The sequence below is a fragment of the Haematobia irritans genome, chromosome 2 (genome assembly GCF_050003625.1).
Source record: "Haematobia irritans isolate KBUSLIRL chromosome 2, ASM5000362v1, whole genome shotgun sequence".
NCBI classification, from domain to species: domain Eukaryota; kingdom Metazoa; phylum Arthropoda; class Insecta; order Diptera; family Muscidae; genus Haematobia; species Haematobia irritans.
In genome coordinates this window covers 85513649-85530576 of record NC_134398.1, presented here as the reverse complement: position 1 = coordinate 85530576, position 16928 = coordinate 85513649, and the positions used below count along the sequence as shown (strand labels likewise).

The window sequence follows — 16928 nt, the reverse complement described above, 5'->3', positions numbered from 1 at the left end:
ATCTTATATAGACGAGTCGCTCAATAATCTACAGCAGATAAGACAGCTACAAGAGGCTCAGTCCAATGGAGAATGGACAAATTTGCCAGAAAATGAACGTCAACAGCATTTATCCAATTTGCATCACTTGGGCATGTTGGCACGTTTTGATAATATTCTAGGTCGAGACACAATTAATGTCCTCAAACTAATAACATCAGAAATCAAAAGCATTTTTTGCCACAATAGCATGGTAGATCGCATTACATCAATGCTCAATTACTTCCTTCTAAGCTTGGTTGGACCTCAGAAGGAGAAATTTAAAGTAAAAGACAAAAAAGAATTTGAATTCGATCCAGCAAAAACAGTAATTGAAATTTGCCACATCTACATCAATCTTAGTAGTAGTGATAGTTTCTGTTTAGCAGTATCGCAAGATGGACGATCGTACAGTTCGCAGTTATTTGGATATGCTGAAAATATTCTAATACGTATAGGAGGCGGACAACTTATCGGCGAAATGGCTGAGTTCTCGGAGAAGGTTCAGCGAATGGAAATACAATATAAACAAGAACAAGAATTCATTGCCGATGCCCCAGAAGAATATCTAGACCCTATTATGTCTACTCTAATGACCGACCCCGTCATATTGCCTAGTTCAAAAGTAACTGTAGATAGATCTACCATTGCCAGACATTTACTTAGTGATCAAACAGACCCATTTAACAGAGAACCGCTTACAATGGATAAAATAATTCCAAATGTAGAATTAAAAGAAGAAATCGAAAAATGGTTATCGGAAAAACGATCACATTCTGATCAAGGCAAGCAATTAAGCAGCTGAAAATTTTGACCCGTGTTTCAAACTTTATAATGAATCGTTGAGCGACGTAGCCAAAGAAGTTGTAGTGTGTATTTGTTTATATTAATTTGTTAATTTGGGGTAATGCAATTTATTTTGAGTGGTTTATATTTTCCCATTTGTAATAATCACATATTAAGCGTTTTATTAATATGAATTGTTTAATTGTAATAAGAAAAATTTTCAATATTCAATGTGGTAAAACAATTTAACTTCAAAGGAATTCGATATCAACTATAACGCTGCCAAAGTGAATGGGTTTATAATGAAGTTACCAAATTGACAAAGAGTTGGACTCTTAGGTTAGGTTAGGTTAAAGTGGCAGCCCGATTAAGATTCAGGTTAACTTAGACTGTTCAGTCCATTGTGATACCACATTAACTAAAAGTACCTATTACATATGGGCACTTCTAGTTTTAACCGCTGAACCTTCTTGATTATTTTTCTTTGTTGAACCAACCAGATTGTTCCAAAAACATTAGCAGACTGCTTAAGTTAACGTTTTCCAGATCCGGCAGTAATCTGAAGCTATATGCTCCTAAAAGTTGCTTGCGCTTTACACAAAATGCAGGACAATCACACAAGATGTGTTTAATTGATTCCTTTTCCTCCGCATCATGACAGCTCATACAATAGTCATTATACTTCGCGCCTATAGTTTTTGCAAAATCGCCCATCAGGAAGCGACCCGTTACAGCAGATATCAGGAGTGATATCTGACGTTTCGAGAACACTAGCATATCTAGTGTGCAGTTTAAGTTTAAATGGGATTTGCTTGGTGTCGTTACAGCCCTTGCAATTCTCCCATCGAACATTTGCCATCATAACAGCCTTCTCACGCAGCATGAGCTTGCAGGTAGCCAGGGGCATACCAACAGATTCTATTTCCCCTGGAATATGTAAGGTAGTCCCTAGCCTTGCCAACTCATCCGCTTCGCAGTTCCCCGGTATGTTCCTATGGCCAGGCACCCATATTAGGTGAATATTGTGCTGCTCAGCTATCTCATTGAGAGATTTGCGGCAGTCGATGGCCGTTTTCGAGTTGAGGAACACAGAGTCCAAAGATTTTATTGCAGGTTGACTGTCTGAGTATATATTAATGCCAATATTGCTTGAAGCATTACTTCTCAGCCAATTCACCACTTCTCTTATTGCTAATATTTCAGCCTGAAAAACACTACAGTGATTAGGTAATCTTTTCGCTATTCGAAGTTCCAGATCTTTAGAATATACTCCGAAACCCACTTGGCCATCCAATTTGGAGCCATCAGTGTAGAAATCTATAGATCTTTTATTCCCCGGGGTCCGTGTACACCACGCCTCACTGTTGGGAATTAGAGTCTCAAACTTCTTATCGAAAAGTGGACTCGCCAAAGTGTAATCCACTACGTTAGGCACATCTGGCATTATTTTGAAGACCGAACTGTGACCGTAACTTTTTTCCGACCACAGCGATAGCTCGCGCAACCGCACAGCCGTTGTTGCAGCTGACTGTTTGGCCAAAATGTCTAAAGGCAATAGATGTAGCATGACATTAAGGGAGTCTGTTCCTGTCTTACTAAATGCGCCTGAGACACACAAACACGCCATACGCTGAACTTTGTCTAAACTTGTTGGCTTGTGCCGGCCACCAGACTACAACACCATATAGCATTATAGATCTAACCACTGCCGTGTATAGCCAATGGCCAATTTTTGGGTTTAGTCCCCAGTTCTTTCCTATTGCCTTTTTGCACGAGTACAAAGGTACCGTAGCTTTTTTCGCCCTTTCTTCAATATTAAGCTTAAAGTTCAGCTTCCTGTCCAAAATAAAGCCAAGGTATTTTGCACACTCACCAAAGGGAATTTCAATACCCCCTAAGGAAATGGGCCTAACCGTGGGAGTTTTGCGATCTTTGCAGTACATGACTAGTTCTGTCTTTGCGGGATTTACCCCAAGACCATTGTCTTTCGCCCATTTCTCAGTCATCCGGAGGGCCCTCTGAATAATATCTCTAATTGTGGATGCGAATTTTCCCCTGACTGCTAGAGCCACATCATCTGCGTATGCCACCACTTTTATCCTTTCTTTTTCTAGGGTAACCAGAAGGTTTATAGCAACATTCCAAAGAAGAGGTGATAGAACTCCTCCTTGGGGAGTGCCTCTGTTCACATACCTTTGTATGTTTGCTTGTCCTAGTGTGGCTGAAATACGTCTCTTCATTAGAAGTTCGTCTAAGTATACATGGATCAACATTCAGAGTTGTCAGTCCATTTAATATCGAGCTCGGATGGACATTATTGAACACCCCGTCGATGTCTAGAAACGCCACGATTGTGTATTCTTTGACAGATAGTGAGCTTTCAATAAAGCTGACTAGTTCATGTAATGCGGTCTCAGTAGACCTGCCCTTCGAGTATGCATGCTGTCGTTTCGAGAACAGACTTGAATCGTTGCTAGTTCTAAGATAAATATCTATCATCCTCTCCAGAGTCTTAAGTAGGAATGAGGATAAGCTGATTGGTCGGAAATCCTTCGCCCTCGAGTGAGAGGCTTTTCCCGCTTTAGGTATGAAAACGACTTTTGTTTCCCTCCACTTTCCTGGGATATATGATAAGTTGATACATCCTTTATATATCGCCTACAACCAGGGGGTAATTTTGTCAGTTGTAACTCCGCCGGAGCCACTGTGGCATCGCCAATAGTACCTCCACCGTCTCCTCACTGGACGTTGTCCAATTGCCCTCCGATTTTTTAATGAAACCTGGAGCGGAGTTGGTGGATGCTAGAACTAGGAAAATGTGTGTCCAATAGTACCTCCAGCGTCTCCTCACTGGACGTTGTCCAATACCCTCCGATGTTTTAATGAAACCTCGAGCGGAGTTGGTGGATGCTAGAACCTTCCGTAGTCTGGAAGCCTCGGACGTATTCTCAATACTGCTGCAGTAATCATTCCAAGAGTTATGTTGAGCATTTCTCAGTTCTCGCTTGTATCCTCTCAGATTCTTCTTGTAAGCGTCCCAATCCTCAGGGGTTCTAGTGGACTTTGCCTTGTTAAAGAGCTTCCTGCAAATTTCCTCATATTACTTAATTCCGTAGACCACCATGGTGGTCGATTTTTCCCCCTTGGCTTCCCTCTAGGGCATGCAGCTTTCGGTGAGATGTTGAAGGCCTTAGTAATCAGCTCCACTGCGTGTTCGATATCTTGCACATTTCTCATATTTGTCTATGTTATTTCCTGTATCATATTGAACGATTCCCTATACCTATTCCAGTCAGCTTTCCTAACATTTGGCGGAAATATGGTCTTGGTGGTATGAACATCAAATTTGAAACTGATGTAGCGATGATCTGAGAAGCTGTGTTCACTTAAAATCTGCCACTCAGATATCATTTCATTCAGTTCTTGCGAGGCCAATGTGATGTCCAAAACCTCTTGCCTGTTTTTAGTGACAAAGGTTGGGGCATCTCCCTTGTTGCAAACTACCAGATTAGTACGCTAAATAAACTCTATTAGCGACTCTCCCCTTGCATTAGTATCACTACTTCCCCATATACTATGATGCGCATTCGCATCGCACCCATAATGAGTTTCGTCTTTGTTTTCAGTGACTCCTCAACTAAGGTGTTAACGGCACATGGAGGCATCTCCCTGTCATGTCCCATGTAGACCGAAGATACCCAATATTTGCATTTGGCTATTTCTAAATTGGCAACGACAGTGTCTGCATTGCACATTGAAGGAAGCAGAAACAAGTTAAGCTCGTTTTTAGCAATTATACAGGCTCGATTTACATCATTACAAGTATACTGCAATAGTTTGAACCCCGGAGTACTTAATTCACATATTTTGTTTCTATAAACATATGGTTCTTGAATAAGAACTATGTCTATATCCCCTTTCATCAGGAGAACTTTTAAGGCAGCACATGCAGCCTTACAATGATGAAGATTTATCTGGAAGATCCGTAGGACCATTGAGATTTTCAACAACCTCACATCAGCCGCTTCAATCGAGTCATTAAGAATGTCTTCTTCAGAGATCTCGGTGACTCTCGCAATAACCATAGGTTCAACTTTGGTGAGTTCTGAGGAATGTAGAAACCTCCTCACGCATACGGTATCTATCCATGTCTTCAACTTTGGTATCTCTCTCGACTTCGCAAGAGGATCAGCTTACTTCTGATTCAGACAGAGGCTTGTCCATTTCTGAATCCTTTAGCTGATCGTTTCTATATACCTTCATTTGGATATAATGAAAGCCATAACATACACGACCCTGAGACTTTGCTAGATGTGGCAAAGACTGAGTGTTCAATATAAACACTGCATGCCGTCTTGGTCATCCACTTCATCCAAACGGCCAACCTTCCAATCAGCTGTTGGAAGATCTGGATTGCATCGTTTCAGCCTATTTAAAATAGATTCAGGGTCAGAAGGGTTTGCAGGTATCCACGCATGTGCTCTAGGTCTAGCCGGTATGTCTTTCTTCTCGACTAACTCTAGAGCAGCTACTTCCCAAACTTCACCAATTAGTAGAGCAACATTCTATAGACCTCTGGTCCTCAAATGCGACTAGCTTAAATCGTCCTTGATACCAACCAGCCTCTTGGTTCCGAGGATCTGGGCCGGGAAACTTTTCCAGCACCTGTGAGTAGACGACAGACAGTGCATTCTCAATTTCCCCCCATTTTTGCTTTGGAACCATACCGTCCTTTATTAATGATAGCCACCACAATGCTGTCTTTAGCAACTGAGGCAAACGATCTTTGATCCCTTTTGGAGGATGGCAGCTCATCCGGCGATCGTTCCCTTTTTCCAGTCTCAAGAATTCCTGGAGCCCATTTTAAGGAATCGCTTTGTTTAGCCGACAGCGTGCTTGGGTCGACTGATCCTAACTTCTTTAGGATAAAACAAAGCATTTCTGCGTTCCTTGAATCTCTTTCGTGAGGGATTGCCTCCTTTTGATGTCGTTACCTTAGAAAAAGTTCGACTTGTCAGAGTGTCGCCACCTGTCGACTCGTTTACAGGTCGACTAATTGGGCCTAACTCTTGGTCATTGCCCAGATTTATAACCCTAGTCGATACCCTTCCACTGGGCCCTGAAGTTAGCAACCCAGTGGATGACTTTGAATTTCACTGCATGGTGGCTTAATATCCCACCACACTTGAAATTCTTAGTAGGTACCTATTAAGATGAGTTTATCCGCTATTAAAAAACACCTCTGTTCCGTTCGACGGTTGAATAGATATTCAGTTGGACTCTTAATATTTGATATGCAGGGACTTATACGCTACTAATAATAGAGTTAATAATTTACAAATCTTAGTTTCCTTCAATGGTTTAAATGTTGATACAGTCAAAATTTAGTCAAGGGAAAACGCGTGTAAATCGGTGAAATCGTTTATTTAAAAAATCAAATTAAATTTCTTTTTCAAGTTCAATTAGTATAAAATTCAGGAAAAATATTCAGTTAGGCTTTCGCTTTTCCAAATCCGAATTGCCGGGCCTCACGCTTGACACCTGCCATCAGATTTTGTACAGTCACCTTGTCCACCTTCTTCGCCGCAGAAAGCCAGTTTGCCTTGAACTGCTGCTCGTCCTTAGAAGTTTTTTGGTCTTCTTTAGGTTCCGCTTGACAATAGCCCAGTATTTCTCAATTGGGCGGAGCTCTGGCGTGTTGGGAGCGTTCTTGTCCTTGGGAACAACCTGCACGTTGTTGGCGGCGTACCACTCCATGGCCTTTTTACCGTAATGGCAAGATGCCAAATCCGACCAAAACAGTACGGAACAACCGTGTTTCTTCAGGAAAGGCAGCAGACGTTTATTCAAACACTCTTTCACGTAAATTTCTTGGTTGACAGTCCCGGAAGCTATGAAAATGCTGCTTTTCAAACTTCTGTCCCGGAAGCCGCTTGTAGTCGACTTTGACGTAGGTTTCGTCGTCCATTACCACGCAGTCAAACTTCGTCAGCATCGTCGTGTACAGCCTCCGGGATCGCGCTTTGGCCGTCGTATTTTGTTTATCATCGCGATTTGGAGTCACTACCTTCTTGTAAGTCGATAGTCCGGCTCGTTTTTTGGCTCGATGCACGGTTGTAGACGATACACCCAGCTTATTTGCGGCATCTCGGGGAGAGAGGTTAGGGTTTCGCTTGAAACTACCGGCAACTCTCTTTGTCGTCTCAGCGGCTTCCGGTTTTCGATTTCCCCCGATCCAGACTTCCTGGCTGTCGACAAACGTTCCCCAAACACTTTAATTACATTTGTAACGGTTGATTTGGCAACTTTTAGCGATTTTGCCAGCTTTGCGTGCGAGTAGCTCGGATTTTCGCGATGCGCGAGCAAAATTTTGATACGCTGCTCTTCTTGCTTGGACGGCATTTTGACAACTGAAGAGTGAATTCCAAAATCAAAATAGGAGCAACATTCTACACACACACACCTTCAAAATGAGAGGTGTTCAGGTTTTTTAAATGCAAAATTGAAAGAAATACGTCAAGTTTATATTGACCAAATTTTGACCGTATCACCCTTTAGTGAATATATCAGCTTACATATGTTCAGTTGTACAATACTCGTATCGAATTCTGTTAGATTTAAATAGATCGCCTACAATATTGTTGTTAATTAGATTATTCGTTTCTTCTTAAGGCAACTTCGGAAATTTTTATTACAAGTTCGGATAAGAGTTAAAATATCCACCACATTTCTTTGAAATACCTTGGCAATCAATCCGACCTCAATTCTCATTTTCGACTGACAACAAATCTAACGTAGTGGTGGAGCCAACACAACTTTGTGTCGATAGTTCCGTATTATTGGAAAGATACGGCAAAAACCAAATCGGTTTTCGATGAAGGTTATTATCGACCAACAATTTTTGTTCAATGCGAGGGAAAAATAAATCCATATATGAATATACGTTACAGCTCCATCTAAATGTTCCAAAAATTTGTTTTCTGACAATTCGTTTTTAATTTTTTTCGTAAAGAGACAGTTCCAAACAATAATTTTCCGGCATTTGCTTTTGTGTTGTTCGTACAAAGCAAATCAAATTTCGTATATTTGGAGTTTTGGTTGCAATTTTTGTGCAAATATGAGATTTTAATATGTTTATTTATTTATCGTCTGCTGCGTCATATATGTTCTAATTTTGTATTTAATTGGAAAACTTTAAAAAGGGAAACGAAAGGAGGATGTGTGTTCATATTTTCTTCGTTTATACTTAATCTTAGGAACTGTGAAACATCATTTGACACCAATGGATCATCTTCTATAACATGATACAATTATTTATGAGGTAGCCTTATTTCATCAGGTGACTTTGAACGGCCCATTAAAATTTTAAAAATATTGTTGACATTTTTAAATTATGTTGTTGTAATAATGTCTAAAATTTAAATTCAATTTGAGGCGCATCACAGACAAGTATATGAGGCAAAACAGAGATAACGAACAATGGTTTTCCTACACAGGCATCATACCAATTCTGGGGCGGGTACATTTGCCACATGTTTGTCTAATGCCCATGTCAGAGGATGTGCGTCCACCATCGTACTGTTGGGCATCGGATGAGCCCTTCTTTCCAGCGAGGAAATATTTAATTGTGGGATAGCCTCTTACACCATATTCAGCAACCTTGCTTTGATGTACCGTAGCATCTAAAGCACTCAATTTAACTTTATCCTTTAGTTCTGCAGCTGCTCTAACCCATTCAGGGGCCAAATTTTTTCAATGACCGCAACAAGGGGCGAAAAATTCAAGCAACCAATCGTCTTCAGATTGCATAACCAATTTATCAAAGTTATCGTCTGTCAATTCAATGACGTCATCTTTGCCACTATCTCCACCAGAAGAGATACCACTGGTGCCACCTCCAAAAGCCGCTCGAACTTTTTTCTGGTTCCTCAATAGCGTTTGCCGTACGTTGTCCATTGCAGTCCGTGGGCGAGCGTTTATTAGCACCACATACACCATATTGACCACCCAAATATTTCTGTTCATCAGCATGCACAGCTCCTACTTTGATGACTCCCTTCAAATACAATTTTTTTGTATTCCGAGGCTAGACTCTGACAATGGCCGCACCAGTTTGCATAGAATTATACAACCCAAATGGCATCATTTTGAACCACAAGCCGATGAAAATTGGAGGGAGTTAGTTCAACAACAGCGTCACTGGGCGAATACATGCCCCAGATAGTGGGCATCACTGGATACAGAAATTCCAAAAATATTGCACGAAGTTGAATATTTTTCACCCACAATATATTAGAGCTTGACCGAAACATCGACTTCGGAATTCGGCCAAAAATCGATAATCGGCCACGAATGGGCCTTCGGCGTCAAGAGGCTGATTAACCGAAGCCGAAGCTTTTTGAATAATTTATTTGATACTGAATTGTCCAAGTTTTGAATTTGTCTCTGTCAAAGCACCCTGTGCAAATAATACGTAAAAAATATATAAAAAAATCTTGTTTTGTCACTATAATATAATGATTTACCTTTTATTGTGGTATTTATGCATTTGTTTAAAAAAATATTCTAATATTAAACTAAAAAACACCAAATTTCCTTAATTACAAATTTGAGGAAAATAATCGACTTCGACCGATTATTGCTTTTTTGCCGAACATCGGCTTCGGCAAAAAATACCGCTTCGGCCGAGCTCTACAATATATTTACATACCAATAAGAAACATTTCTCATGAGCAAAGACAGTATATTTTGCGACGTACCAAACGTTGCATTGGCGGTACTAGGTCCATACATGTTTGTAATTTGTTTTATTTGCATTTTTTTAAATGAAAAGCCTAATTTTTTAAATTGAACAATGTTAAAAATTGATCAATAAATTAAAAAATATATTTTCCCGTTTGTTCCGAGCTCTTAATTTCTTTTTATTTGCATTTTAATGTGTTGAACCAAACGCGTAGACGACAAGTAGTGACTTCTCCGCCAGCATTTCAAAGTTCCATTTCATCCTCATCGCTACCACAGACTCGTAAGTGACACTCGCCAAATGTGATAGTATTTTGTCATCACTATTCGCAGGAGCCACTGTGGTGCAATGGTTAGCATGCCCGCCTTGCATACACAATGTCGTGGGTTCGATTCCTGCTTCGAACGAACACCAAAAAGTTTTTCAGCGGTGGATTATCCCACCACAGTAATGCTGGTGACATTTCTGAGGGTTTCAAAGCTTCTCTAAGTGGTTTCACTGCAATGTGGAACGCCGTTCGGACTCGGCTATAAAAAGGAGGTCCCTTGTCATTGAGCTTAACATGGAATCGGGCAGCACTCAGTGATAAGAGAGAAGTTCACCAATGTGGTATCACAATGGACTGAATAGTCTAAGTGAGCCTGATACATCGGGCTGCCACCTAACCTAACCATCACTATTCGCATGAGAGTGTTTTGCCATCACTATTGTTACAAGAGCCATTTTATATTTTGTGAAACACCAAGCGCAACTAGCTTCTTATAATTTATTCGTTTTATTTGTTATTGTTGGCTTCTCTTCAATCGTTATTGTTGTTTTTGATCTCAGCTTAAAGCAATGCATTGACTAAACTACAAGTGTAGCTTAACCAACAGAGAAAAAGTATGCTTGTCAAATTGTTTTGGGCAAAGCCCTATAGACTGCAAGATGGTTGGATGTACAGCTGTTTCGGAATTACCACATTCCTCATCAGCATCCTCTACTTGCAGCAAAACTATCAACCAAATATCAGAATTCGGGTAATTCACTCAACCCAAAGTGAACTACACTTGAACCTAACGAAAAAGGGTTTGATAGTCGGCTACTACCTAAACAAATTTGCCAGCATATCTCTTTTCCTTTGCCAAACTCAAATCATCGATTTGAATGTATTTGGCTGGGTTTGTTTTTGAGCGTGCTTCCTCTATCTTCATTCGTTTTGTTTGTTATTGTTGGCTTCTCTTCAATCGTTATTATTGTTTTTGATCTCAGCTTAAAGCCATGCATTGACTAAACTACAAGTGTAGCTTAACCAACAGAGGAAAAGTATGCTTGTCAAATTTATTTGGGCAAAGCCCTATAGACTGCAAGATGGTTGGATGTACTGCTGTTTCGGAATTACCACATTCCTCATCAGCATCCTCTACTTGCAGCAAAACTATCAACCAATTATCAGAATAAATTCGGGTAATTCACTCAACCCAAAGTGAACTACACTTGAACCTCCCGAAAAAGGATTTGATAGTCGGCTACTGCCTAAACAAATTTGCAAGCATATCTCTTTTCCTTTGCCAAACTCAAATCATCGATTTGAATGTATTTGGTGGGGTTTGTTTTTGAGCGTGCTTCCTCTATCTTCATTCGTTTTGTTTGTTATTGTTGGCTTCTCTTCAATCGTTATTGTTGTTTTTGATCTCAGCTTAAAGCCATGCATTGACTAAACTACAAGCTAGCTTAACTGGCAAATTTATTAATACATAAAAAATTTTTTTTTGGACAATAGAGAATTAAATTTGATGTCGAAATAGCAAGTAACCGGTTTGCGGTCGTAACCGGATAACCGGTTATTCGAGCCTAAAGTATACCCAATAAACACAAACGTTTGAAAAATGCTAAATTTCAACAATTTTTCAAAAATTTTTTCAAAGGATTAGGGTAAGATTCAAGTTGAGAAATTGTTGAGGAAATCGCGTTCTCAACAAAAAACAGACATTACCCTCAACAGTGAAATTCAACACATTAGCAATAATATCTCAAGTGTTATCCTCAAATTGAAATGCATCGCTACTCAATAATTTGTCAAACAATTTTCGATGCGAGTCAAATTCAAAATGAACATCATTGCAAATGCTTTTCAACCTAAAGGTGGGTATTAAGTTCGAGTTTAGGGTAGGTACTATGTTCGGTTTTCGAGTTGAAAACCACTTTATTTTCGCGATTACTTTTCCTTAAATAACCAAAATTATAAATGAAAACAAACTTATTCCTGTAAAGTCTTGCCGAAATCTAGAGGAACAAGAAACTACGCATCAATTGAGTTAATTTGTCTGCTTTATATTGAACTGTTTTAATAAAGTAACCACGAAAATTTCAACGCGAAAAGCGAACATAGTACTTACCTTTAGCCGCTAAAATCGTAATTTTTTCACGATTACTTTTCTTTAATAATCCATTTTAAGGAATACAAACTTTGTGAAAATTTGCTTTGGGCCATTCCTCATCAAGTTATAATAACATTTGCTACAAATTTGTGTAATATTATGCCTCTTTCTTACTGATTTAGTTTTCACTTTAGCGATTTTAGCGGCTAAAGGTAGGTACTATGTTCGGTTTCCGCAGCGAAATCCCATACAAAACCAAAAATGCGAAAAACTACCGAAATATTTTTTCATTTGTGGTACTTTGTTTTTTTTTTCGAGTTGAAAAACTGACGTAAAGCGCACAGTCCCTAATTAGATCGTGTTAAATCCTTTCCATATGTTGAGATTAGTTAGTTTCAAAACATGGCGCCATTTGCAATGTGAATTAAGAAATAATTTATTTATTCAAATAATTTGTGTGAAATTACAATACAAATGTGGTTCGCATTGTTATTTAAAAATGCAATAAAATCGATTGACAAAATACAAATAACTTGGAGTGGTGATTTCTTAATAAAGCCACCATCTAGCGGCTCCCTACTACATGATAGAATAGAAATAATGTACATAACATGAAATTGATAGAAAAGTGTTAACAAAATAAAGTTCTATTTAGTGAATTTCATTTTACAATCGTTTCTTTTTATTGGGTATAGGTGGGGATAATAAACACAAATGCTGGCAGTGCATCGTAATTATAAAGAAGGCATTGCGATTGACGTTGCAGTACTATGGTAGCTACGAATGGAATCACAAGAATAAATTGCTATGTTCCAAAAATAAAATGCAAAAATTAATTATCCATATATCTTGCATTTTATCGATTCAAAACACTGGTTGAATTTTATAACGTGACTGAAATAGTTTTAAATTATACATTGGGAGAGTATAACAAGAAACATTCTTCAGTAAACCAGCCACTTTGCATATCAATGTATTAATTTCAGTCAACGAAGAGTTCCTGGTATAGAACACTAACATCCCTTTGTGACGAATTATCTTGCGAAATATAAGTCGGGAACAGTGACTTTTGCTTAGGAACTACCCTTGAACGTGAGTTATAGGCTTATGTTGATTGGACAAAAAGTTTCACTTTGACTATAGCTATTGTATGGTGTACGTGTTTTAACTGGTCGCCCCATGATGTTGTTCCCCCCGAGGTAACAACATTGGCAAATGAAATGGCGTTATTATCCTTTGTGGGAACCTTGGTGGTGACCACTGGATTTGAAATTGCTAGTGAGGGGGCAACAGCATGGGCATAAGTACACTCTTGTCCGCTGGTATTGCAATGCGATTGTGTAGATATTGTGGACACCAACGAATTAAGTTTGTTGATGAATGAGTCCATTGCTGCGCATGATGTAAAAGTTAGCATAACACCGGAATTATATGTTTGTTAGATGGGCGTTACAAATTGACGGTATCCATTTGGAAAAGCTGAAGAAGACGACAATGTACCACATGTCGTTAAAGCTGTTGCCGAATGTGGTAAGACACCAGGAGTATAGCGGCTGGCGTTTTATTCTTAACAATTATTAGTGTCCAGTGCTGTGTGAGGTTTGGTTGCAAAACAATTTAAAAACTGGTAGAAAAAACTTTTCAAAACAATTATCATGAATGCGTGTGTGTAAACAATCTAATCAGCTGCTGCGTATACATATGTAATAATTTTATGACGTTTGGCGATGTTGTCAATTACATTTCGGAGAAATAAACGCGAAATATTTCCAAAATAGCTGTTTTCTTCCTTCGAAATCTATTGTCAACACTCTCATTTTTCAACGCGAAAGAATGATTTAGGGACTTTTTTTCGTGCCAATAAACATAGTACCTACCTTAAACTCGAACTTAATACTCACCTTAAAGGCCGGTACTCTGTTGGTGCGAAAAAAGTTCCCCTAAATCATTGTTTCGCGTTGAAAAATGATAGTGTTGACAATATATTTTGAGGGGAAAAAAACAGCCATTTGGGGACTTTTTTGCGTTTATTTCGTCGAAATGTATAGACAACATCGCAGACTGTCACGAAATGATTACATATACATACGCAACTAGTGGCTCGGTTTACACACACACGCATACAAAATAAATAATTTGAAAAAGAAGAAGCAGGCGAAGTTATTTTACAAATATCTTTGGAATTAAAAAACTAATTTTACAATGCTGCATATTATTTTTTGGAACATAGCAATTAATTCTTGTGATTCCATTCATTGCTACCTCGGTACTATACATGGTTGAAGTGCTAATGCTTGTTTTGGAACATCAATTGCTGTGCCTCCTTTTGTTTAAATTATGTTTTGTGTTTATTATCCCGATGCCCAGTACAAATGAAACGATTGTAAAATATAATTCACCAAATAAAGCTTTTATTTTGTTGACATTTGTGTTTAAATTTCATGTTATATACATTATTTATATTCTACCATATAGTAGGGAGCGGCTAGATGTTGGTTGCTAGTTTATTATGGAAATACAACTCCATGTTATACTTTGTTTTATCAACCATCAGATTACATTTTTAAATAATAATCAGATCCACTTTTATCCCTGCCAACATTTTTTGAATTTGGGGGCGCTTCTGAGAATCCCCAGTACGTCGAAAACAATCATATACGATATCAAAAACTCGTCGGAAAAGCGCCGTCACTATTGAGAAGTTGTACCACGCCAAGTTACTACAAAAAGGTTTCGCATGAGTGCAATTATTAGGTGCCTTTATAGATCAATTTAGAACGACGCCAATAAGAGACCCTCCAAACAATCAGAAAAAGCACATTTTAAGATAGTGGTAAAAGAATCATTGTGGTCGAGTAAAACACGTTTGTTTAGATATATATTAATTTGATTAATCATTTACAAATTCTTAAAAATATAACATTTATACCACTATCACATCACATTTAACATAATTTTTTGCATTAATGATGATGTAGAGTTACAAGTAGCGAGTTACATGTTGCAGCGTCTATCAGCCAGTGTTTTTATTCGATGGAGGCAGCGTGTCTGTAAAATATTTGAAAAACAATCACTTTATTCCATTTGGAAAATCAAAAATTGTTCACCAATATACCTTTCACAATTTTAAACGTAAAATCTAAAACTTTATTTTCGTTTTTATTTAAACAAAATATAACAAGCTGGTTGCGCTTGGCGTCATAGACCAAGGAAGGTATAGATATCTAAAGTGAATTCACAGCGCTGTAGTTTGTCTGCACACCGTAGAGAGCTCTTTTTCGTCTGCAATTGAGTGATTTTTTAATTTGGCTTTAATTTGTTTTCTTTCCTTTGTTCTCTCGTTGAAACACCAAATATTGTGAAAAGTTATAAAACACTGTTCATCCACACCTTTTTTGTAATGCAAATTGACTAATTTATACGGTTATTCTCGTTTTCCAAAAAGAAATTGAGTCACTTGACTGCGCAATTGAGTGGAATGACTGCGCACTGCAAATAAACAAAACCATGGTGAATTGTCAAGGTATGTCTCTATTTTAATTGGTCTATGTTGGCGTTTCACAAAAAATAAAATGGCTTTTGTAAAAGTAGTGATGGCAAAATACATGTATGAAGTACATTTTTGTACTTTATGATATGCTGCCCCCCATCACAGTAGGATGGTTGTAGTGACATTTACGAGTCTGTGGTAGCGATGAAGATGAAATGGAACTTTGAAATGCTGGCAGGGATGTTATAAATTCACAAAAATCAGTTTAATAAATAAATTATTTCTTAATTCACATTGCAAATGGCGCCATGTTATGAAAATACTGACCAAGCGAGTTACGTCAGTTTTTCAACTCGAAAAAAACAAAGTACCACAAATGGAAAAAATTTCGCTAGTTTTTCGCATGTTTTGGGTTTGTATGGAGTTTCAACGCGAAAACCGAACAGAGTACCGGCCTTAAATTTGTATGAATGATATCCCCACTTCAAATTGAAAGTCAATGCCAAAATTCTATGAATTTTGTATAATTTATTCATTTTCATCAAAATAAAATATATAATAATACACTACACTACATAATACCCTACAATACCAATTGATAAATAATAATCTTATTAAACATATCAACAAATAAGAACAAAAAAAAAACAAACAACAAAACTTTAAATATCTTAAACATTATTAGTAAACACTTTTGCATTGATAATTCGATTTCCTTCCTTTTGGTTCCTTCCTTTTATTAACATGCGGGCAATTTGAAATTAGGAACGTACTGGACCGCGTGTTAGAATTGATTTCCAGCAGAAGGAATTGACAAAATATCCATTTTAAACTGATAATAGCATATGAATTAAACTGACGATGTGATGCACATTTTCATCCAGAAGTTGTTGATTTCAACAATTTGTTGTTTTTAACAATTTTAATTGGTTGCACTTGTAATGTTTCTGCAAACTTTTTCTTGTCGATAAGCCACTCATTTTTCATTAGACAGCTTCTTATTGTTTGCAATAATGTAGCATCCAAAGATTTTAGTTTTCTGCAAAGAGATTTAAATTTAGTGACTTCTTTAAAGTGTTGATTTAATTTTTCATATTGACGTACCAATTATTATAAACTATTTGAAGCAGTTCCAGTTAATTGTCCACCATTTTTTCATTGGTCAGCTTTTAATGTTTTCAAGAACGTAGAATCCATAATTTTAGTTTTCTGCACAGAGATATACATTTAGTGACTTCCTTAAAGATTTATTTCATTTTTTATTTTCACTTACCTATTTTTATAAACTATTTGGTTATTTGTCTAAAATTTTCCATTTTTTTATTTCTTGCAATTGACCACGAACTTCGTTGCGCAAATAAGTATTGAAAACCACATGGCTTTTTCGTTGCATTTTAGGGTAGTGTTTTGTCAAAGTTTTCTCAACACCTTTTCAAAGATTTCGTCAACATTTTGGCAAATTGGAAGTAATTCGCAAACAATTTGAATATGTATTGAAGATGAGCTATTCCAAGTCAAGTTGAATTTATGT

General features: G+C 37.8%; 1 protein-coding gene, 1 long non-coding RNA gene and 1 pseudogene across 2 annotated transcripts in view; 1 reads left to right on the top strand and 2 right to left on the bottom strand.

Moving 5' to 3' along the window:
- The window catches only part of Ube4A (Ubiquitination factor E4A), a 28934-nt gene extending 27899 nt beyond the window's left edge, over positions 1 to 1035 (top strand). Inside the window, exon 5 of the mRNA XM_075295513.1 lies at positions 12 to 1035. Coding sequence (XP_075151628.1) covers positions 12 to 823 — 812 coding nt within the window. The 3' untranslated portion in view covers positions 824 to 1035. The remainder of the gene's footprint in view (positions 1 to 11) is intronic.
- A 6985-nt stretch (positions 1036 to 8020) lies between these two features.
- Positions 8021 to 9252, bottom strand: LOC142225684 (protein disulfide-isomerase A6 homolog; annotated as a pseudogene).
- A 5044-nt stretch (positions 9253 to 14296) lies between these two features.
- On the bottom strand, positions 14297 to 15587 carry LOC142225686 (uncharacterized). Its single transcript, XR_012719361.1, has 2 exons — positions 15023 to 15587; positions 14297 to 14955 (listed from the first exon to the last, which is right to left on the bottom strand). It is a non-coding gene; the product is annotated as an uncharacterized LOC142225686 (long non-coding RNA).
- Positions 15588 to 16928: the final 1341 nt, after the last annotated feature.